Source organism: Indicator indicator, chromosome 1 (assembly GCF_027791375.1).
Source record: "Indicator indicator isolate 239-I01 chromosome 1, UM_Iind_1.1, whole genome shotgun sequence".
Lineage (NCBI taxonomy): Eukaryota > Metazoa > Chordata > Aves > Piciformes > Indicatoridae > Indicator > Indicator indicator.
Window position 1 is genome coordinate 19584884 of NC_072010.1, and position 25209 is coordinate 19610092.

At 36.3% G+C, this 25209-nt stretch overlaps 1 protein-coding gene across 1 annotated transcript in view; it reads right to left on the reverse strand.

Annotated features, from left to right (window-relative positions):
• Nucleotides 1-5221: 5221 nt before the first annotated feature.
• Nucleotides 5222-25209, reverse strand: part of XPO4 (exportin 4) — a 72732-nt gene continuing 52744 nt past the window's right edge. Inside the window, exons 10-23 of the mRNA XM_054383597.1 lie at nucleotides 22631-22807; nucleotides 20332-20474; nucleotides 20062-20207; nucleotides 18632-18809; nucleotides 16961-17120; nucleotides 15206-15375; nucleotides 14138-14312; nucleotides 12774-13067; nucleotides 11705-11885; nucleotides 9900-10018; nucleotides 8735-8865; nucleotides 7834-7951; nucleotides 6501-6593; nucleotides 5222-5419 (exon numbers count right to left, since the gene is read on the reverse strand). Coding sequence (XP_054239572.1) covers nucleotides 5222-5419; nucleotides 6501-6593; nucleotides 7834-7951; nucleotides 8735-8865; nucleotides 9900-10018; nucleotides 11705-11885; nucleotides 12774-13067; nucleotides 14138-14312; nucleotides 15206-15375; nucleotides 16961-17120; nucleotides 18632-18809; nucleotides 20062-20207; nucleotides 20332-20474; nucleotides 22631-22807 — 2283 coding nt within the window. The remainder of the gene's footprint in view (nucleotides 5420-6500; nucleotides 6594-7833; nucleotides 7952-8734; nucleotides 8866-9899; nucleotides 10019-11704; nucleotides 11886-12773; nucleotides 13068-14137; nucleotides 14313-15205; nucleotides 15376-16960; nucleotides 17121-18631; nucleotides 18810-20061; nucleotides 20208-20331; nucleotides 20475-22630; nucleotides 22808-25209) is intronic.

The following is a 25209-nucleotide window of genomic DNA, read 5'->3' on the forward strand; positions in this document are numbered from 1 at the left end:
AAGGCTTGATTACACAGCCACTTCCCAAATCTTATTGCAACAAATTGTGAAATATTTCTATGTAACTTTGTATCTTCAGCTGTACAGGTAAAACAATACTTGAAATCAACTAGCACTTCAATCCCTGCATTTTCAATATATGAACTCAACATAGTACTGAATTATACATTTTAAATATTTACACACTTGACTGATAGCAGTATTAGCATTTATTGCCTTAAAACTGCATGTTCACTGAGTGGAAGTTTGTTATTATGCACAAAGGGAACAAATGAAAGAGGATAATATTTTTTTCCTAGTTATAAACTCTAGAATGGTTTAGTCAGAGTCTGAAATGTGATGGGGAATGCTACTAGAAAGAATTTTATCAATTTCAAGTATCAGGCTTGATAGATTGAAAAAAAAATAAGAAAAAAAAATCACATGGGTTGTATCTTTCCCTTGAGGTTAGAAGGGTCTTCCAAATCTTTTATAAGAATAGCTTGAAAGGATGGGAAAAGCAGGATAGGGAGTGAGAAGAAATGGAAGAGCAGACTCTAATTCACTGAGGAGAAAGGAAAGCCTGGGATATCTTATTTCTCAGTTGCTACAGCCCCAAGAATCTCATACTGAAAAAAAAAAAGTTTTGTAGGATAGCCAAGAGCTTAAGGCTCTAGAGCAAATCACACTTCATGATTTGTGCCAGAAAGCATTAATCTCATTTACTACAGAGAGGGCACAATCTACTCTCATTAAAAACAAATTTATGTGGCAAAGTGGGGGAAGGGTCAAGGCTGGCTCTTTGAATTTTAATTATCATTAGGCTTTGGTTATACTGAGTGACTGGAACAGATATGGGAGGAATGAGTGGTGTTTGTTACTTACAGAAAAGCATAAAAAAACCCAAACCAAACAAAAAACCCAACCACCAAAAGTGGCACTTGTCACAAATAGAGGCACCAAAGCCTGAATCTCTAACAACTCTCCTCTCCCTATGTAGACCAGAACTGAGGCACACTGGTGGGGAATCTTATTTAAGAAAAAGCCACCATTTCAACTGGCTGTAATTGAAACAAGTCCAATTCACAGCAAGCATTACCGTATTGCAGTCGACCAGTCTTGGGAAACACTGTACAACTGCTGCCTCTACTGGGCTTCATAATTATGAAAATCTCCTGTTTTCATTACAGTAAATCTTACACCTCACAAAACTAAAATTAAAATATTTAATATTTACATAGCATCTCAGATCCTCAGCGCATTTTTTATAGGCATAAGCTAATCCTCACAACATCCCTGTGAGGTAGGTAGGTATTATCGCTATTTTAACAACGACAGCTCTAGCAACTTGCCAATGGCCACCGAGGATCCAGTGGAAAAACTGATACAAAAATTAGAGGAGCCTGGCTCCTACTGCTGCGCTTATATTCATCAAGCTACTTCCATAAAAAACACCCCTTCTTATGTAATTATTGAACCAAGACTGAAATTACTGGAAGTGTTTTACAAGAGAAATGCTGTGACTTACATTTTTGAACAGCTTTACGCAAATTAACATTTTCTTTACCTTTTACAGAATTAGATCTTAAATGGACAACTGGCTGCTCTGAGCAAGCTTATTTTCTAGAACTACATGGCTTAGATATAAAGGGATTTACCCAGGTAAACACTGGGGTGCTTTAGCAAGCGCTACGCACCCTCAAAGAGATGACTCCAATTCAACTCTCTTTCAACTAGTAGGATTTGGACATGCTGAGAAAATGAGTTTCTCGTTCCTGAGGAAAACGGCAAGCCCTTTATCACTAAACAGTGAAACACAAACCTCTGGGCAATAAGTAGCAGATTCCAGTGGTAATTCAGTGAAGATAGTTAAGGCATAAATGCACATGAAAGGGGAAGTTTCATGCAATAGAAGTCTACTTCTCCCTGTCCAAGTGTATCTGTGCTTTCAAGAAGGTCTTGAATTTCATGACCCAAATAGATGGTCATGTTTGCCAGCATCAAAAATTATAGGCTGAACAATAGAAAACTATTATGCCAGTGTTATAACTGGCTAATACAATGGGGATGAAGCTGCCAAAATGGGAAAGAGGCTACTGGATTTCTGGTCTCAGAATGAAAACACTGGAGCACTAATCTCTTTTAGCAAAAAAGTCTAGACAAATATGTTACAGTTAAATCATGCAGTGTTTATAATTCAGTCTGAGCTGCTTTCCCCCCCCCCCCCCTTCAAAAAACCCACAAAAAAACCCAAAAAACAAACAAAACCCCCCAGGTAGGTACATTTTTAGAGTAATTTTTCACTTTGCACACTGAACAGAACAAAAAAAAAAAAATCAATGCAAAAAGCAATGCAGTGATGCTATAAAAATTTCAGACAGCTTATGTGGAGTCAACTCCCAACACTCATTAAAAATGGTCTATAAGTCTTTCCAATGGACCCAAATGAGCTTTTGTGTCTAGATTTACAGCAATGATTGTGTAGAAGATCACTGAAGGAATTTTTTTCTTTTTCTTTGAAAGGAATATAGAAGCCACCTAGTCAGCAACCGTATGAATTAATAACACTTATTCCCAGAACATTTTGCAACAATTTCATGGATGTCACTGAACAAAGACATCTTAGCATTTGCTCTGAAAGAAAAATAAAATGGTATGGGAATATGCAAGAATAGAATCAAAATTTAAAAAAAAGGAACAGAAGACTGTTGTCTAACATAACATCATGCAGGAAATGACAAAAACAACCTTACTTCGACAGTTTCCCTTTAACATATGATATTAAATGAAGGGCAAAGGGAGTTTTTAAGCAACCTTCAGAACAAGTCTTTGGAAGTAAGTATTCATCGTTTAGCAAGTCCTGATAGTCAAATGATGCCATGTGTCTCTGCTTGTTACAACAAAATGGGCTTGACAAGAAAATTAATGGGTATGCATATTACTTTGCCCTGAATACTAACTTGATTTGTGCTCCAATTTGTCATTAATATGCAGGATTTCAAAATTGTAAAAACACGACATTTTTAATAGTAAGCCAGCTTTGAGATTAAAAAGAGATAGTGACAGAGCTAGTTATAAAAGAAATTATAACTGAGTATATCAGTTATTCCATCAGATCTACAAAATTTGAAGGTATTTGCCATGATCTCTTTGAAGACTTTGGCCTAAATATTTGACGTCATGGCAAACTAGCAGCTCCTACTGCTGTTTATCTTCCCAGGCTTTGATGTCCTTCATCTGAAAAAAAAAAGAGGTTTCAGAACTGCTGCCCTATCCAAATGAACTCAGAGAAACTCTGGAAGCAGTTTCAAAAAATATCAAAACCCAGGCAAATTTTAAAAATCAACCATCAGAACAGCTTAAAAACAGAAGGATCTGCCAGGATCATTATCTCCTGTGCAAGGGCACAGTCAAGAAGTCTTTAAAGAAAAGCATTAGAGTTTCAAGAAAAAAAAAAGAGAGCAACACCTCTGTTCTAAAATACTACACAAATTATCTTAGAAATAAAATACTACTTTGGGAAGGTACCATTAGGAAACAAGTTTCATGGTCACGCTTTAATGTGTAAATCTGCCCGAGCCCTGTTTTCACATAAATTAAAAAAGTATAATGAAAAGATGGCTTTTTTTTTTTTCCTTGTGGATCCATGCTTGAGACTGGTATGGATTTAAATTAAAAAAAAAAAACAACAACCCACAAACAAAATCTTAGATCACTTATAGCACAGTTACAGATGTATGTCTTTAAAAAATTCTGGCTATTGTGACTAATTTTGAGATGAATAGCTGAAGAATGGCACAGACTTGCAAACATGATGCTATATATAGCCATGTAAAGGTGTACACTGTACATTTGATATAAATTTTAAATAAACAGCATAATCTAGCAGAGGTCTTAAACCAAAGGGCTCACTTCTGCCTCCATACATTTCCACAAAAATCAGTTCTCGTAGACATGCAGCACTTCAGTTTGCTTCCGTTTTATCTGGCTTATAACTGGAGACAAAGCAGGCCTTGCTTTCAGTATTTGTATGCTGCTTCTCTCTTGCTGGTCCACTATACTCAGGGCACTCATGTTATGCTGTCATAAGAGCTAAAGTGCTGATATGAAAAAAAACCAAGCAAGAGTAGAGCAGCGGGGAGGGCTCTGCTGAATCTTGCTCCATTTTTGCAAAACCAAAATCCCCCAGAGCGCTACACATCCAAGTTACCTTTCTCCTAAGACTAACAAATACGGCCCTTGACTAAATGGGTTTGATGCCCCTGTTCTAGCATAATTGGTTTAGCTAATGCCCCAACTTAAATATTTGCCAGTAATTTACACCTTTTGAATTGTTATTGCTTAAGCAAACAGTTCAGTGTAGAAGTACATTGCAGTTGCCTGCAGTCTGGGTATGAATCAAAACAGAAACTGAAAGTAAAACTACACATGAACCTTGCACTAGACACTCATTCCAAAATGACACATCAACATGAAGGGCTGCAACAGGTATACAGCAGCTTAATGCCAACATCCTAAACCAACTCTGAGGAATCAAATCCTGCCTTAAAGTATATGAACTTTTCTTATTAATCTTTTAAATTAAGGCAATGAAATGGCTACAATTCCTAAAGTTCATTTTAGGGGAACAAAAATATACACCTTTTTTTTTTCCCTCTCTGAACTTTAGGCAGCAGAACATAATGTAAAACCTTGCATTGCATTAAATATGCAATATCAGGTTGATGTAGAAAACCAGAACTAAATGCAAGTTCAAATACCATTTGGTTTTTCTTCTCCATTGGAACACAAACTCAAAGAGAGGAAAAATAAAGCTTAAAATCAGCGAAACTGTTTAGAGCTTTATATGTATCTGCATCACACTAACATGATTTTGGGTAGAAAAGAAATCTGTACTTTTATCCAGCCACCCATATTTTAAACCAGTGCAGGGGGAAAGGCACTGCATTTATTTTTCATTGTGCCCATATCTCTTTGCACATATACGGAAAAGATTTAAATTCAGATTTTCTGTTCACTCTCTCCCACACACAAGTATGACAGATTGCAGCTAATACATAATAGCAGAAGCTGATTCAAAGTTGACCTCTCCTCTTCCATTGTGTTATGTTCAAACTTCCAAGCTCTCTAGAACTGAGATGGCTGCAAAGAACCCAGAGACAGGTACAAGATTTAGTCAGCATTCAGCATTTCTCAGTGCATTTTGCAGAAAGGGTCTAAATTAGGCATAAAGTTTTGTTGTTTATTTTACACAGAGAAGTCCACCAACATTTGCCATAAATTCTTCTAAACTCTTTAAGAAGGCCATCTTCTGCTTACGGTCCAGTGTAGGGGGAGTACTGCTTGCAGTAAGCTTGTTGAAGGCATCTGCTAACCGCTGGTAAATTACTGGATCTTGTTGAGTCGATAGCAAAGTTTCAACTAGCTCTGAATATTCAGCCTGTAAAATAAACAAGAATCTTATTAACTTCAAAAACTCCAAAGATACAATGCATACAGCTTCTCTTGTCAGGAAAATCCAGAACTGAAACTGTGACACAAAACTATCAATACCTCTCCACCTGTTACCGGTTTCACTAAAGAGGGTGTCAGAAGCCACTGTGGACTTGTGATCTTTCACCTACTTCTCAAACAGATAAAGCTCTTCTATCAGACACCTGTATATCATCAAGCTCTAAAGATTGTGGGTAATGGCTCATATTCCACCTGGAAGCTGGTTACAAGTGGCACTGAGACCTCTCCTCTGGTCCTGTTAAATATACCCAGTGACCTGGAGGAGGAGAGGAGAAGCACCCTCCTCATCTGTGGAGGAAGCCATACTGGGAAGTACAGCTAATGGGTTCAAAGGCAGGACTGATATTCAAAGACACCTCCTTAGGCTGGAGGAATGAACTGACAGGAAACTCATTAAACTGAACAAGGCCAAATGCAAAGTCCTGCAGCCGATTCAGACTATCCCCCCTGCAATTACACAGGCTGGAAACTGACAGGCTGGGGAGCAGTTCTGTTGAATAAAGGACCTGAAGGCCCTGGCAGACAGCAGGCTAAGGAAGTCAGCAGGGTGCCTTGTCAGCAATGAACAGGAGCAGCATATTGGGCTTTATTTAGTATTTGTCTTTACACAGCACGTGTCAGATTAGATGTGGAATACTGTGTCCTGTTTTGGACTCCTTAACACCAGAAGGATATTGATGAACTCGATTGAGTCCAGTGGTAGATCACCACAACAGTTTGGCAGGTGCTGAAAGCACATGAATTTTAATGATAATAAAAAAAATTCAACAGGCTGCTCAGAAAGGCTTTGAAATATCCCTCTTAAAGTTTTCAAGACACACTGGGAAAACTTCCTGAGTAACTTGATCTGAATTCAGTGTTAACTGCACTTTGAGCAAGAGGCTGGAATATGGATCTCCTGAGGGTCCCCCTCCAACCTGAATAATTCTATGATTTGCCACATACAGATTAATTAACCACTTTATCAAATGACTGGTTGTCAGAGCGTAAATGTCTAAATGCCATACCTGATGCAAACACACTAATGTGTAGAATGCTTCACCTGCTGCAGTTGTCATTTCTGTATTGTGCTTCTGAAGTACCAGCATATCAAAGACCATCTGAAATCAAAACCCAGAAATAGTTACAAAAGTGTAAACTTCACCAACATTTACTGCTGAACCTCAGTTTCACTTCTGATAATAATAACAATGAACATGTATTTACAACCACACAAGGTGGTGGTTTGTTCTCTTGCTTTCTAAAAATAAAATAAAATTTAAAAAACAGGTATTAGTAGTTGGAAAGCCAAATTCTTTTAGAAGCTGAGTTTTGCCTTAATGGCACTAATTCACATCTCAAAGTCCTGAAACCTGTTGTTGATTTGTGTATGTTCTTCAGAGAAAAATGCCTTCTCTTGAATTTTTCTGCAAAAGCTGTAGATATGCCAGAGAATGAATAAAGCCTTTGCTTTTCTAGAATAAAATGGGGAACTTTTCCCTCAAGTTTTATAGGCTCCTATAGCTCAAAGAAAGCCAACGAGGGAACAGAATACTAAGACAGGTATGATAATTTCAAGCAGAAATTTAGAGAAAAGACAGAACGCTGTGTTAACTTAGAAGAAATATAAAGACAAATAAAATTATTTCAGATACTTTAAGATATTCTCTCAGCTTGGCTGATGTATGCTTTTAATGAACAATCCCCAGAAGTTCCAATGTCAGTTTGGTAAGAAAAGAAATCTTAAAAATAACTGAAGTCTTTACAAAATTAGAAGACAAGCGGACAATCCCACAATTACTTTGGTTCCAGTTAGCAGGAATCTGATTCCAATCAGGTCACTCCAAAATCTGATGAGATGGAGTGGATATTGGATTAAAAAAACCAAATAATTCATTAGATACACTGAGTAAATGACAGCATTTCCTTTCTAGTTTCCAATTATGCTTTTTTTTCTGCCTCTTGCCTTAGTACTTTATCCAGCCTTCAGTTCACACAATTCTGGAAGCTTTCTATTTCACTGCTTTTGCATTAAAGTAACTGCTAAATCTGTCAGTCAGGTTAATTCTAAAACTTGTGTGCAGTGCGTGGATAAATATAAATTGTATTCTGAGAAGCTCAGGTCTTCTGTTGACTATCAGTAAGTAATTTCCTCCCTCTGTGCCTTCATCATCCTTTGTACTTTAGTCCAATGTCTTCAGGTCTTCATGCTCTCTTTCTTCTTAAATTGCTAGGGTTTTTTAGCTAACAGACTCTTTCTTGCTGTATATATGATCCTGCTTAACCCAGTCAGATATGTTTGGCTTCTTGATGCTGTTTGTGTGCAAAACTCCCAAGTATGATCAAATACAAATGCCTTACCTTAAGAAAGTGCCTTGTTGCTAGAAAAAGAGTTGAATCTGTTTCTTGTGCTTTTGCACACTGTTCTGCTAATGGGGTTACAGCCTCTAGACAGAGCTGGCAAACCTCTGAACTCATTCTGATAATAGAGGTTAAAGAATCAAAGTCAGATTTCAATTAAATTGTGGTAAAACTTTCTAGTTGTGTCACTAGAAAAGATTTTAAATGTTTGTATGGACCAAGATTAATTTTTTAATTAATAACTTTATTTTTTAAAAAGTAATTAAAAAAAAGGGGGGGAGGGGGAAATCATTCCAACTTTGTTGCCTTCTTTTATTAGCTATGTACCCAGGGGTAACATAACCCTCTCTGACATAACATTTTCAGAAAGAGTCCCTTATGGTCAAGCTCATCTGTTTCTGACACGTGTCACAGATTAGTGAAAATGGTACTCCCATTATGAGAGGGAGAGCCCATTGGCACCCTGACAGGAAATGCTCTGGAGCCAGCCCAGTAGGAACAGCAGCAATGTTTTGTATTACCAGCTGAGAAACTAATTCAGGAATGGCTTTGGGATACCAGCTGAAGGCTTATGAAGTTACACACTTTGAAATGAAGTAATGGAGGAGGCAGAAGTGGCTGCCAGAAAAAACTTACATGCTAGACCACTTAAAGGCTGCATTCAAGCAACACTAGTCAGAAACAACTCAGCTAATACTAGAATGTCAATAGACATTACAGTGAAACACTCAGGAGAGCAGAGAGTAAGAGTAAATTACCAATATATAATTATAAATACAGATATTGAAAGAAAAAAAATTGCAAGGACAGAAAAAAAACATCAAAAAACATTCATATTTTAAACAGGTTCTTCTAACAGCAACTCAGATTTTTCAAAACTCCCAAGCTCTATAAAGGATACGATGACATCCCTAGCTCCAGTGAGTACATTAGACTCTTAAAGAGATCCTCTGGAAGTTGTGGAATTTTCTCAGGGAATATCTCACAGATGAAAGTGATTAATTTGTAATATTGGTTACACAGGGATGGAAACTGTCAAAAGAAAAATATGGTAATTTTAGAATCAATCTCATAACTCTATAATGACATAATTTTAATCTGTACAAAGAAGCAGATCTTCCCACTAAAGAAAAGACAATATAAGCAGACAACTTCAGTCATTAGAATGGATACAATTTTTATTAACCAACACTGATACCATAAAAAAAGACTGCTAAAGCTCAACAGTTGATGGTAGGAGTCTGATATCATATTTGCTCTTTACAAATTCATGAACTTTTACTTCAGACATGAGCAAGTTCAGCCCTGTGGGATAAAACATTTGGAGCACAGGAGGGGCTCCTATGGTACATCCTTGAGTTTCGGCTAAGATGGATGTACCGCTTGCACTCAGCAAGTGCATCAGGAGAGAAACCATGTTAAGAGAGGACAGATGCTATATACTTGGGGTAAGTGTTCCTCTGATTCAAAGTAAAACATGAGCACAGTGCAACCCAATGAAATACTGATGCTGTTTCCTATTTTACTCTTCTACTGACAATCTCCTGATGCCTATGAAAGCCAGCTCTATTGTCAAATTTAAGAGTTACTATTTGCTTCAAGCTTCTTTTTCTGTTTACTCATTGTTTTGGTGTTGTTTGTTTTGGGGTTTTTTGTATGTTTGTGTGTTTGGGGTATTGTTTGTTTGATTTTTGTTGGTTTTATTTTGTTTTGATTTTATGTGGGTTTTTTTTGGTTGTTTTTGCTGCTTACGCTGTTTATGCTTTCTATCACATTTCTGACACTATCAGAAAAAGGATTCCACAAGCCAAATTTCAAGTGTGGCTAATTGTTGACCTGCACAGACTCAATTTTAGAAGAAAACCAGTTTTGTTTAGGTCATTCAAATACACATTTTCTCAGCTTACAGTATTTCTTTTCAAACAAGATCTAGAAATATGGAACAGTTACTTATATTTTTAAATGACTAGTAAACTCAACTTAGTGAGGTGGATAGGAATGAATTCTGGGAATTCATTATTATAAAGCCTTCATATGCCAGCAGCTATGTGCAAAAATGCACTTACCTTCAGCAGATCCTGGGACATTAGAGGCAGAACTAGATTAACCCCATACAAGACAACATCTGCTGCTGATACGGATCTATTTGTGGCTTGTCCAGGCTCATGTCCTCTAAATACTTCATCTGTAGAAAAGATAAAATAAATTTTCTTTAATAGGGGGATTAAACATATTGAAGGAAGTATCCTATTTCTTTGCAATAAAGGAAATTTAAAAAACAGGACTATTCCCCTTTCCCCAAATAAAAACATGAGGCACTGTATTAAAATAGAAACTTAGTGAGTGGAGGCTGCCTCATGACTGTATTTATATTCATTTGGACTACGCATTTTGTAATCACAAGTACCAGATGGCATGCTGTAACGGAACACTTCAGATACTCTGAGGGTTCCCTTCCATTACAGAACACTGCATTTGTTTCTAGTGGTAGCTGCTTCATGCCTACAGAAATACATAGATTCATAGAATGGTTTGGGTTGGAAGAGACCTTAAAGATCATATAGTTCTAAGCCCCCTGCTATGGGCAGGGTAACCTTCCACTAGACCAGACTGCTCAAGGCCTCATCCAACCTGGCTCTGAACACCTCCAGGGAGGGGGCATCCATGACCTCCGTAGCAACCTGTTCCAGTGTTTCACAGAGAGCAAAATAGTACTTCGCTTTTATACTCTATTATATACTTACATAGGTTTGTATATATTTTATAAATACAAGAAGAAAAATACAGTAGAGTTAGTGCAGGAAAATCTGTAGTTTAAATGTTGCCATTTTTTTTCCAGTTACAGGCAAGACCTGCATTTTCAAACAATTCTTGCATTGAGTCAGCAACAATATGTAGAGAATTTTCAATACATCTGATCTCTGAGCATTAGTTCAGGTAGTATTCACACACACAGTTTCATGGTAAGTATTTTGCAGCATTTTCCATGCAACTAACACACAATGTCTGACCTCAAAGAGAATACACTATATGGCATCGAGTAGTCCATTTAACGGATAAAGTCTAAATCTGGTTCTGTATTTGTATAGTGCATACACGACAAAAAACTAGAGTGATGCACTGAATTTCAGAGCACAAGGCTCTCCCTTTCAAAATGTACCTCAGGGGGAAAAAAAAAAAAAAAAAAAAAAATCAATGAACATCAAAACAACCTAGACAGATTGAGTTTGTTACTGAGCATGTTTTCTGCACAAACTGTACAGGCCGTGGTAAGATCTGAATCATGCAAATGCATTTCAGCTTATTCAAAAGCAAGGCAGCACAGCTGAGCTAGAATTTGCAGATCATAGTCAGGAATATGGAAATTTTAAGCAGCAAATACACAGAGAAAGTAACAGGCTGAAATACAGAAAAGAACTGTTAACTACACCCACATACGATAAAGCATGTTCTGTGAATGAGGCATACAGAAAACCTTCAAATGTGGTAGTAGAATTTTAACGAGCTCAGCATTTCAAAGAAGTTGGATCTTGTTCTCAGAAGACAATTCATCTGCCCTCATGAGAATTAACTATTCTGATTTCTCTATGCATTTATTATCAAACCGCTACTACACGTTCAGATTTGCAACATTCATATTTCAAGCTGTTTTATAAATGCCCTACTTACTTAATGACAACAATAATAATTTCAGATGGGAGAATACTGTGAAAAATCCTTTGCTACTGGCACTTTAAATAGTAGTTTCCTTACCCTGACATAATCAAGTCTAAACTTCAGCTTTCACTTTACCTGGATTGAACATGTCCCACAATGGTTTTTACAGTTTAAAACACAAGTTATGGTTCAGCAGTTGCCATTTCCTTCATACCTGTATCACTGAAATCTATGAATTCTTTTGATAAAAGATTAGTGAGAAGCTCCATAATAAGAAGCAGATCTTGGTACTGGTCTTCTTCTGCTGTAACATCTATCCGTTGTCGACCTAGATTATTCTTGGAATACACCTGAAGCAGAGTTAGGCAGGCCTCATACAAGTTCATGGCTTTGGCCTATAAAACAACATGAAATAGTAAGAAAGCTTCCACATAAAAGTGACACTCTTCAAGTTAGCATTACTTGGCTAACGATACATCAAAATTTTAATAAAAAAGTTACATAACCACTGTTTCCAACAACTGTACACAACATAATCAAGGAAACAGCCACCCTGAATAATAAGAATACTTGCAGCCATACATTCATGTACTACTGACTGAAACAGCAGAACATTACTTTTATCAATTCCTCAGTGTTAACAGGGAAAAAGAAAAAAATAAAAAAAGATAAGAGTGGCTTGGGACAGGCTGACACACCTCACTGATCTTCCATATTACATTTCCAGCAAAATCCCTTGAAGACTCACTTCAGCTATAGAAGTTTGGAGCCACAATACGTTTTTTGTGCATACCCTTGTTTGGAATGGGCAGGAACTCTTCTAGATGAAAAGACAAAATTAGCTAACAGGGCAAAGCTGTAGAAGTTCCTGCACTGACTCATTTTACCCATTAATTTCCTCATATCTATTCTTTGCAGTATTCTTGCAGTATTCTTTGCAGTGTCTCTGCGGTATGCATTTGCGACATAAAACAGGGCTGCAATTCTCAATTAGCCTTCAGGGAAGGTTGACATGGTTAATAAACCCTATTCAATAAGGTTTGCACTCTTTTACCAGCCATGTATGAAGTTTGACTACCGATGAACTGTAGGTTAGTTTATTGGTTTAAGAACAGTCCTGCTTTTAATTAATTAATTCCTCTAACAGATGTGATCATAGAGCATTATTTTTCTCTATAGAATCTAAAGATTACTACGCTTTATTTTAAGGAATAGCACTATATACACATGCACGCACACCCACATACACACTTTCCCCTCCTTCCCCTTCTGGCTGTATTTACCTCTCCGAGATAGCAAATTTGTTTATGTGCAACTTCAACAAAGACTTCTATTATGAGATTAACAGTCTCTGGTGTGTTTTTGTATACTTCCATTAATCCAATGCAATTATTAAGGAAGTCCATTAGGAAATTGAACAGAATTGCTACGTTATCAATCTGGGTAGCCTCAGCAATGCCACAGAGTGCTTCTAATGTAGCAGTGATTTCTTGTTTCACTTCCTCCTCCTGACAGATCTGCTGAAAGTTTTCTTGGTTTATCACATTCAAGAATCGTTGCTGAAGTGGCTGAAGAACCTTGAAATATTTTAGAAAAGTCACATTAGGATATGTGTACTGTTATATGAGATGTGAGGTTTAAGTGATTTGGCAAACTCATGGGTTGTTTTAGGCATGACAGTACAAAAATCAATCACTTTCAGTTTCTGATGGTTCAGTCACATTATTTGTTACCTGTCACATTAATGAAAGCTGAAGTGGAAGTGATTAGTGACTCTCATTTACCCATCATCACCTGCAGACTGGTTTCAAAAGGATTGCTTCCATAAATACTGTGTGCTATTTTGTAGTTTTTAAATGTCAAGGACTTTCTCTGGCTCACAGTATTTGACTCTCTTTCAAATGTATTATTAGGGGAAAAAATTAGTTACAGTTCAATGAAAGCATTAAATAGGATTCCTTTTCACAACTACCTTTGATTCTCAATATTGTATTCTCTTTTGTACTCTGTGTGCTTGGAAGCAATTTAGGAAGTTCCATAAAAATACTTGTTTTCCCCAGTTACTTCCAGTTCATTATAGTCTTACTTTCAATCACTCATTTTGCTAATAAAAGCAAGTTTCTCTCAGAAGGCCAATGTTTTACAAACGTGTGGTGCTTCCTAATCATACTTCAGATACTTCCTAGCACCAACTTTTCTGTTATCTGAGCTTTACTAGAGCCAGGGCAAAAAAAGCTGATCAAAGCTCATCATTATGTTCCACATTAGCTTTTTATTCACTTAAGGACAGTAAACACCAACAAATTAAAAGGAAGAAATACTATAGTTTCAGAAGAAATTCTTAACCTTTTATAATAGTATCTTTCAGGAGTACTGCTATACTGACTGCTTCATGAATTCTCCAGGTTAATTATTAGTTGTTTTTATTTAGGCTATAATGTTGTAAATAAGTCTTGTGGCAGCTCATGGGTGCCTTACAATTATTGACCTTCAAAGACAGAACAATTTTTAGAAGTATTAATATTAGATGTTCAAAAAATCAAAGGACTCTATAAGGGTTGACTTTGTGTCACCATAAAACTCCCTAAATGAACTTGTTTGTACCTCCATTTTAGCAAGTGCTAAGAGAAGCAATACAGCAGCTTACCTCTGTCCAGTACTGTTGCTTTGTTTCTGTATCCATATGAGCAAAACCTCCTAAAACTAAAGCTTTCATTAATGTTCTCTGCACAGAACTGGACAAATAGTGAAGAGGAGGGCTTCGCCTTGCAAACTGTTTAGCTAAATTCCACCAGTTTTCACACTGAATAACTAAGTTCGCCCTAAAAGAGGGAAAAACAGTTTAAAGAAAAGACTTCACAAAACTGTACAAATAGAGCACAGTGGCTTGCTAGCAGTTGTCAGAAGATTATATTTTTTTAAAATTCCTTTAAGGCTGAATCGCCTTCGAATCGTATTAATGCCTCACCTCTAAGATTTCTAAAGTATATAAATACTTCCATTCATATGGGAGAAAAGCAGGGAGGTGCTTTAGTTTTAAACGCATACACAGAGTTAATGGACATATTGCATGGATTAAAAGCTTAGTCTCATTATGTCATGATAAAATAAGCAGTTTATTCTACAACTAGCTCCTGTGGGTTTTAGTTATTTTTTTAAAAAAGGAATATTCCTAAAGTATTTAAATCCTCAAGCTTCAGAACAGTCTTTCAGCAGACTGTGAATGTGTGATTGCATGTATAACTGCATGTCAGTTCACAAAAGTAAAACTTTCAGGAATTTCCTGCTTCACAGGAAGAAAATAAATAACAATTAAACGTTTACAGAACGCATTTTATACTGGCTTAGCCAGTGTCTGAACTCTTAATCCTGAAGAACTTATTCAACAAAAATAAACAGCAATGCAAAAAACCTTGCAACAAGAGTGGAGACCAAGAGAGTTTTCCTTTCTCACTGTTTAAAGAGTGAGGCACAAAGGTAAGGGAAGGAGAGTGCACTTCTAAACAGTAATCAAAATTAAAGTTATGTTTTGTCAAATATAGGTCTCACTCCTTACTTTGTCAGACAATTTTATTTTCATTCAGAGTATGTTACTACAGTAATTTGACTTACAGAGACATGAACAAGAAGTGCCCTACATCCGGATTACTTTGGCCAAATAAATTTAAAGGAAGCAAAAGAAATTTTTTTGACTTCCAGAGGTATAGCAACTTACCGCTCTCTCCTTTCCACTAATGTTACTAGCAGTTGTACAGTATCATTTGCAAGGTCCTGCTCTGAACTCCACACTGCCAGGTTACTGATCACTTTTTCTAAAAGGTAACCCACAATCCACTGGGAACCCTCTGTATCAGCACCAAATGCTGTACTAAATGGCAGACTTATCTATAAGAAAAGCATTAAAATGAGTGAGTTTTACAGAAGCCAGACCCCCAAAGTGTATGGTAATCATTGTCAGCAAATTCTTTGCAGGCTGTCATTCCCCTACTTAAGATACACAAATGTTACACAGACAAAGGCAAAGAATACCTGTAAGAGAAAAAAAGTCTTTGCCAAATTTATCTTGCTACTTTAAGCACAACTACGAGAAGTTTCAACCTCATTACAAAACAGGTTTGAACATGTCTAGCTTTTAACTCCAATGAAAGTTTGAAAGATCACAAAATAATCTCCCAGAAGTATTTTCATAAATTTAAAATGAAATTACTCAAAATTCAGCAATACAAGGTACTGGATATAAACCTAGCTGTTGATCTAAACTGAAACTTAAAAGTTATAAAAACTTATTGTCATTACTCTGCATCTGCTTTCTGCAGGTTCCTTCGATCTGTAGATCTTCTAGGAAAGATGTCACATTCTAGTCCTGGCACATTAAAATATGCTTCCTTGAAACTGCCTGTTATCCTATCTTCAAAAAATTTCTGAGGAATAAAATTCAAGCATTTTTTAACAGTTCTGCAGGAGCTCGTCAGCATACCAACAACATTTCTAACTTTGAAACTCATGATATACCTGACTGACCATAAGGCTTAAATAGAGGTTTCAATCACTTTCACATGTCAACATAAACTAAACATGCCTTGCCTATATACTCTATTTCTTCACATTGTTTTGCATGTGGATCTCCTCCTTATATGCTCTCCAGTTTTGCCCCAACTGGTTACCTTTACAAATTCTTAGCTCTGCTGTTGAGTGCAAGCTCAATAACACGATTTCAAACATTAACAAGACTACGGTATACGTATTTTTGTTAAAAAGGGGCTCCCTGAAGCATTAGTATTCTTAGTTGCTTCAATAGAGGAAATAAAGGGAAGGAGGAGGAGGCTTCCTTATTGAAAGTTAGAGCCAACAGGACCTCCTCAGGATAAATGGTCTCTGTCAGATAGGTGGGTAGGTGGTCCAAGGTGATTAGTGCTGTCCAAAGACAATATGAAGTTGCCCTTTACACAAAGAGTAAACCATTGAAATAATGATATATACAATGAGAACATATGAGAATGGGGAGAAAAAGTAGCATGACATTAGTAATGCATACTACCTTGTGATGGTGTTAGATATCTAATTCAGCATCATGACCAAGGTTACTCACTATCTCATCCATTACAGGCAACCACTGAATTAGAGATTAAGATCAGATGGATAGTGAGAAGTAGCATAAAATTGCTGTAAGTCAGTCTCCCCCACTGTGCAGCCTGAGAGTGCTATTCTGCTGTGACAATGGCTAAAAAAAGATAACTAGAAAATTGTATTTGTGCAAGAAGGGTGCCCTAAAAATTTAGATTTCTACTAAGAAAAAAAAAAGGAGTAAGCATCAACTTTCAATCAAATTTGAAAATAAACCACAATCCATAACATTAAAAACACTTTATCACTGCACTTTAAAATAGCTACACTGACACTGACATCTGCATTCACTGGATAATATTAATGCTAATACTCACCAATTAATTCATAGAAGTTATATCCTTACCTGATCATACAGTTTTTCATCTACTAGGAGGTAAGTCTTTGCCCAGCGCTTGAGGAACCATACAATATCTTTGCCCATCTGGGGGCTCAGGAGGTGCGTGAGATTTGCCCTTATTGCTCTAGATTCTACTTCTGAGACTCTTAAAATAGCAGATAACAACCTGCAGATTAAAATACAACAAGGATGCTGAAAAGTGGTTTTATTGAGAAGCAATGCCACTATGAAACACTTGTTTTTCATGAGCTATGACAGAAGGAACAGCGTAACACAAGGCAGTTCAACTGTGATGAAGTAAAAAGCATCTGAATTTATGTTTCTTTAAGTGTAAGGAGAGAGATGGGACAGGCTGGCAAATATTCTCCAAAAACTCAGTATATGCATTAAAAGGTAATTATCTTTGATATAAAAATTACTGCAATAAGGAATCCTTACAAGCTTTCTGACATCAAGAGAATGAAGGCAAATGGACTACTTGGAGAGCTTGAAAAGCTGGGGTTTTTTGTTTGTTTGTTTTTTAACTGATTCTCCCTTCCTTGCACCATGGAGCTTGGTGACCAAGTGGGTCCTAACGGTGCAGACTTTTGCAGTGTGATGCATACTAAAGAACAAATACAGAAATGACCACTTATGTCTCTCCTTGTCATGTCTGCAGAGGATCAGTCTGAAATAGCAGATTACCAAGTTATTGCACTAATACAGTCAGTCTATGAAACTACATTAAAGATTAGCTTTTGTAATATATATCATTTGGTAAGAACATGACTGCATAAGGAATTTAGGAGTTAAATGATCAATTTCTTGAAGACAGTCCAGGGAGCCTCAAATCTCTCCTTATTTAGAATTTATTTTATTCCTATCACCATTGAGATACTACACCAAGAAATCCTATTTGGGGGACACTTCTTGGAACTACCAATAAACATCAGTGAGCAGTATTCAAACATTAGGCACATCATTGCTAATGACGATCCATTTTTCCTAGGCTAAGAAGAAAACATTAAATACACAATTAATCTTGGGCTGAAGAATCTTCCATGCCAATAAAAAGTGGAATGGAGTCTTCTGAAGTGTGAGGATTCATATTCAGGAGTCCTTTGTACAAGAGCAGCCTTCTTGCAAAGAGAGAATGGAAGTCTACTCTCCTACTCCTTTTATAGGCTAATAGTGACATTTGGACACAAGTGACAACAATTCATGTTCAGTGTAGGCAAACTCACTCATGCTCTGGGAGAAGTTTGCTTAAGCTGTACATGTTCTGAATGAATTATAGAGTATATAGTAGATTATCTAAAGATTCTCATCTACCAACTTACTAGTAACTTAAGAAATTTTAAGGATTTTTGTAACAAATAGACCAAATATGTTTGTTGTTTCTTTTTAAATATCACCTGTATTTACCCTGCTTTTCTTTACCCTAAAAAAAACAAAACAAACCCCACTTCATCTTTTCTGTCTAGCCTTCATCTCTTTTACAGCATTGTCTTAATATGTCTGTTATAAAACCATTCTTATAAATTATTTGCCCTTAATACCAGTTAAAATACGTTTCCACTGTTCACTATTTACATATTGCTTTTTTACTTTTCAAATTCACACAAGTCTGCTCACATTCTCAGTTTTTTCCTATGAAAAAGCACTTAACATATTCAATAGCACAAGATGCATCCTTACCTAATCACAGAATCAGTTCTGTTGTACCCTGGGATGGAAGAGGCCTTTTCTCCTGGAGATCCCAGAATCTGAAGCGTTGTATTGATGTCAACCTCAGTTGCATGTTTAATGGAATATTCCATTACTTCTGGAGGTATTAACGGCGTCTCTCCCTGAGTATCATTAGCCAAGAGGTAGCCTTACATTAAAAAAGAAAGAGTGATCACAACTTTCTACCCTAGGTTAACTTAGGGCTTCTTGATTAGAGAATCCATTGGCTTAACTGCAGACATCACACCACACACATTGTTTCAAACTAATACTGTTTAAATACCAGTAAGTTACCTTCAGAGTCTTTAAAGCCATTCAGTAGAGAATAGCCTCAAGTGACAAGAAACCACCAAAAAAAATATTTTTGCCTCATGCAAAAAAGCAGTACAGTCAATTCAACCACTGGGAAGGGGGGAACCCCAAACATTTTGTTGTCATATTTTTCTTCTGTTCTGTGATTAAAAAAGCACCTTGATTTTCCAGTTTCCCCACCAAATCCATCTTATTTGATACTTCTGTTCTGCTAACATTTCAGGTCTGTTAGGGGCTTTTAGACACCAAGTACATGTGCAATAATAAAATTTTCCCCACATAGCAGCTGCAGATCAGGTGAAGCATTTATACAATACTCTGGTGTGCATGTAATTAATATTAATTCCAGCTTAAGTCAGATTTCAGCATCCGATCTCTCCATGTGTGCTACAAACTCAATCCTACAGTGATATAAAAAATATTAAATTCATGTAAACATCTGAGAGTGACTAAAACATCAGATGTTCAAAAAGATCTCACAAAGTATTTCACAAATTATAAATTTCTCCTGACAAAGTACAGATAGTGTTTTAGTTGTTATTACGTTATGCAAAGAAACGTAAAGTAGTTCAATCTGAAATCAAAACCAAAATGGTTCTGAATTCAAGTTCCCTGAAATATAACAAAATGCCAGGATGTAGATCATCAACGCAGAGAGATTCTGGAACTTGATTCTTTGTCACCACTCAAAAATACCGTTATGCTCACCTCATGTTGATTCTTTTATGAAGTCAGACAATACAACTGCTACCATGAACAGACTAATTTTTTGAATACTTTGATAACACATCTCAATAAAAACCTGTAACATTATTAGTTGTGGGAATTACCAACAAACATTGCCTCATGTAAACGTTTCATCAATCTTTTAAAGATAACATTCATGTTACTCAATGCATATGAAAGTAAAACAGACTGAGTAGCTTAAGTAAGATGAATACTTCATCAAGGATAAAAGTTACAGTCAGAGTAGTTGATACTCAGGGATTTTATTAGTTTTGTTTGTTTTTAATTTTTTTTTCTGAAGTGTTCCATTCCAGCTGTAATAAGAATACCAGAATAAGAAATATTTAAAGCTGTTTACTAACCTGTGACTAAAATAAGCCAATGAATATCCTCATACAAGTCATCAAGCACTTTATTGTCAATTGAGCCTGATGCTGGTGAGGCAAGTAATTGCTGCTGCTGTCTTTGCAACTGACCATGAAGCCTTGTCACTCGGTCTTCTAATAAACTGTGGATGAATAACAATAAAATAACTTTACTGTCTTGAAATTGTTTCAGTAAAGTCAGCCTTTTAATGTGTGGCTTTATTGGTTTGCATTCATTGGTTTGCACTCATGACTGTTTCTTCATACCTTGTAAGAAGAGGTATACAGTGTTCCGCAGCAATTCTCCCCAGCATGCCTACGCTGGCCAACTGGTCACAGAACTGGTCTCTGTCATCCTCCTGCAGCTCACTTATTTCTTCTTCTTCCCGAGAGGCCACACCATTGGCAGTCTTTGGTTATTTCAACAAATTCAGAAGCAATCAATTAGTATTATTAAATTTTATCACCATGACAATTTTCTACATTATTTTTGCTTTTTCTTTCAAAGTGTTTTGCATGGGTGAACAAAGGACTTGTACTAAATTAGACGCAGAAGAGTTAGAGGAGTAAACATAGCTTCATACTGTTTTTAAAATCAGCATTTCACAGGACTAATTAGCAAAACGCCACATTGAGTTAATTGTGTATTTGCCATGTTCACAACAGTGCTCTCAAGTCACTGTTGGGGAAAAGAGTTAAGGATAAGTTGATATTCCTTATTAATAAGATAAGCACAGGCTGAATAATAGCAGAACAGTTTCTTTATAGCACAGGGTATTATAAATCAACTCGGTTAAGCATCCACTGCTAGAAAAACAAGGTACTGAACAGGCTCACAGAATTGGCCTGCAAACCCAGTGGTCAGAAGATTGCTGAAGTATATTTGCATTTCAAATCTCATACATAGTACACCAAGAACTGTTTTAAGTAACAGAACTTCTATGCTTTTCCATATTTGTTAGTCCAAGATACTGTTTTCAGTTGTCTGAGTTCTTTTATAAAATACAAAATAGTATTTTTCATGACGAAATTAAAATAATCTCTTTCATTAAAGATTCTCCTTAAACCATTGTTTGAGGGGAAGAAGTTTAAAAAAGTGAATGCTACAGCCTCAGGAAAGCACAAGACTAACAATAATAACAACCATAATCATCATCTCTGTTTTATGTGTTGCTGATACAGAAGCAAGCACTACTTGATTTCTCAAAGCTTATCTGGACTGCATTATAAAACTCTTTAAATAATTAGACCCTATTCCTTGAAGAGATAAATCATGATATGCAGGAACCAAAGTACCCATGTTTAAAACGCATTTTAAAAATATCTTAAAGAATCATATTTACACAACTAACAAAGTAAAATACAAGTGACAGAGACTATGAGTCTGCTTTGTTTCTACAAAGGCTCTGTAAAACCAAATCCACACAAAATTCCTTATCCCAAGTGCTCTTAACCCATTTATGTAACCCAGCAAATCATTCTCTTTTCACAACTTCAAAGTTGCAGCTGTTTGCTGAAGGATGAGCCTCTGCTCTCAAAGAAGAGACTGAAAGTTCCTGTTACTGCTTTGATATCGAACAAGAAGCATTCTAAAATGCCAGCTGTGGCTTTTAAAGGGTGACCCATGGGATAAATGACTTATCTCACAGAATGACATGAATTAACCTGTGCAGACGAGTTATGTCAAGACTGTCTGATATGAATTCAAAGTTGTCCTGTGAAATATTTCTTTCTGTTTTGGCCCTGTTATTGCCATCTGTTACTTACTCAGATATTAGAATTAAGTTCTATAATGCTTTTCAGAATGAGGTATCTTGGAGATCTCTGCGCAACATCATACTGAAGTCATTTTATACAGTTATTGAGTTGAACCTATGCAATAATTAATTCATTCAACATCTGCATCCAACTTTCTGTATGAGAATATATTTTAGCAAGATCCAGACTCCTGGCAGAGATTAATCTGCTTACTTTCTCAATGGGTCATGAGATACATGAGGTACTTTTAGGTGTTCTCTAGAACCTTAAAAATTCAATTGGAAATTCATTTTAATGAAAAGAACCATGTAACACACCAAGTTTCTTCCAGCCTGAGCACAGACATTCTACATTTTTTCCCCAGTTATTTATGCATGTCAATCATTCTTAAAAAGTATACTTTGAAGATAATATATGGCAGGTAAAAACCATGTAAAAGGCTTCCAGTTTCATTTGGGATTTTAATTGAGACACTAGTCCAGAGAAAGATGGTCAAAAATTTAGTCATTGCATCTGTGGGAAGAACAGTAAGATGCATGTTGATTTGAGTAACAAGTTTACTTTTTTTCCCCTAATTAAAAAAAAAAAAAGAAGTGATTTTCAACTTTGTATTCTTTTATTTCCTCTTCAGAATAAGAGAAACTGACTGGAAAACCACCAGTGAGTAACAAATTCAGCAAATTTTTCATTTCCAAAGTCAAAAATAGGAATTCTGTACTAGCTCCCTTGAGCTACATATAATACAAACAACAAGACATAGGCTAGTTACTATATATCATCATCAAGAACTATTCGAATGAGAGCTTACCAAATTCCTTGTGCCATCAGGAGCAGCTAGATGGCACTGAATGTAGGAATTAAAGACCTGAACAGCATGTTGGGTAAAGAAACCTTTATGGAAATGTTTGTCATCTTGTACCAAAGTAAGCCAAGATTCCAGCAACTTATCATATGCCTCCATATACACCATGTCATCTTTGTCAAGCTGTAAGAGATGAAAGAAACAAAACAAAAATCATATTCCAACTAAACCAGAGGATAACACTTATTAACAGATGTTCTTCTAATGTTGAAACAATTAAAAACAATGCCAAAAAACACATCTAAGGATAGCCAAGAAAATACCAGAATGAACCGAAGCAACACATTGAGAAAAATCAGTCCAGCTTTCATGCTTCCTAGGCTTTAAGAAACTGTCATAGTGTTTAGCTCCCAGCTAATACTAGTAACAACAAATCAAGCCATTTCTTTTTAATCAGGATAACATAGAATATGTTCATAGAATTACATTCATTCAACTATTTCTGAAATAGAGAGAGAAAAGACGATGATTCCAGATGAAATCACTAAGATTGCAATTGTTCAAGAAACCTTACTACAGCAGCCTGTCTTGATGATATATAACTTCTCATTCAATGAACAAACAAAAAAGCATTTTTCCATAGAATAAGCCTGCACCTCCAATTGTGAAGTGAATTTTAACTGACGCTTCATGGTTTTAGTTATTCATGCTACATATTATACATGTTTCTATGCAATACATGAATTGCAGAAGGAAATAATCTATCTGGAAAAAAAAAGTCCTGGATTGCAGACAACCTAAACAACTCAAATGGCAATGAGGCCATTTCTATTTAAAAGTATTTTTGATACACCTATGAACTCTTTTATTTGATGCAAAAATTGAACTTACTTTGAGATAGCAAACATAGCAAAATGATTCCTTGATGAAGTAAAGCGATATTAAGGCCTTAATCATGCTTCAAAGAGAAGAATTCCAGAGTTTGAGTGAAGTTACAAACACGGCTGGATGAACAGGCAAGGAAAGAAAACACTGGCTGGATGGCTGATTAAGTGGGAAAATTGATATCCCATTGGATGCGCTTCAAGATAGCTTCACAGCACCATTTTGTAACTGCTAAGTGGTCATATTGACAGAAAACAAATATGGGACACACTGATGCAAGTGTGAGAACAAAAGCTGATGACAAGGAGAGAGGCAAGATGTAGTCAACAGCAACACAAGCCACACATTTAGGATGGACATCACATCACGCCGTTTTAAAACTTGGCTCAAGGACACAGGAATTCAGTCATTCAATGCTGAAATATTTTGACATGTATGTAATATATTTACTTATCTAAATTACATATAGCTTTTAATAATTTCTAGGAATCCAGAGCATAGACCAATAAACTGACTTGTCTTATGAACAACAAAAGAATTCAATTCATTTATTTGAAAATGTAATAAAGAAATTAATGCCAAGGGAAAAAAAAAGAAAAAGGAAAAAAGTTTTTAAACATTTTGTGATATTCTTATAAGGAAGATAAGATTAATAAGAGCCTCCTTAAAGTATGTTTTCAAATACAAGTAATTTTATCCATATTTAATACATTTGGTCACAAAAGAACCTTTCTAAAAATTCCCAATCTTTTTTGCAGGTTAGCTGTAGCTGTGCTAAGATGCCATACAGGTAAACTAAGTGACATGCTGTAGAGTGGGGAGCTGAATCATTGTGATGGATCCAAGAGAAGCAATGGCAGAACCCAGATCTTCAGCAGAGGTAAGATACAACCAGTAGAGTAAAAGCAAAGATGCTCAATTTCTCTAGTACAGGAAATTAAAAGAAAACTGGCACTTCTTCCTTCATGGCCTGCTGACTCTTTGGAGAAAGAACACTTCTAAAATTTGTCAGGCAAATTAGAAAAAAGTTGGAAGCAGAGCAGAGAGGACCAAATTCAAAATGATCACTTTCAGCACGACACTTAACCAAACAAAAAACCCCATGAAACTTGGAACACTGCATTAAGAATAATTTTGTGAAAAAGAAGCCTTTGGCATAATTTCTATTTGACTTTTCATCTAACAAGTGTTTATACTCTTCACTAATTCAGATGGATTTCTACTTCTCCATTAACTCCAAGTGTTGAGCAAGGCAAAGGATAGCTGTGGACAAGCAACTTCTCTCATACCCAGTGCTACTTTAACAAAGTAGCTGATCCAACTTGCAACATAAACTAGCCCCCAGCAATGCTGAACCTTACTGCCCTCCACTAGTGTAGCTGTTCAGGCAAATTTTTCAACTTCCACAACTCTAACAGGCAGGTTAATGCAAACAGCGTTTGAAGATTGTGGGCATTCTCCCCCTTCGTTGAAAATCACTATTAACTGCTTTGAAGGGTTGGTGTATTACGGTTCAGGACCTCCCAGTTTTGCAGCTTCTCATAGCCAGGTCTTAAAACTAAGTAGATTCCTTGTCTCTTACAGGCTTTTTGCAGTGTTCACAGGAGAGGTTCTGCTGGTATACGAAGTGGCAGAAATATGGAGGAAAGAGCTTTTCTGACCAATGAATCTTCAGGAGCGTGTCTGCCTGCATTCTGTTA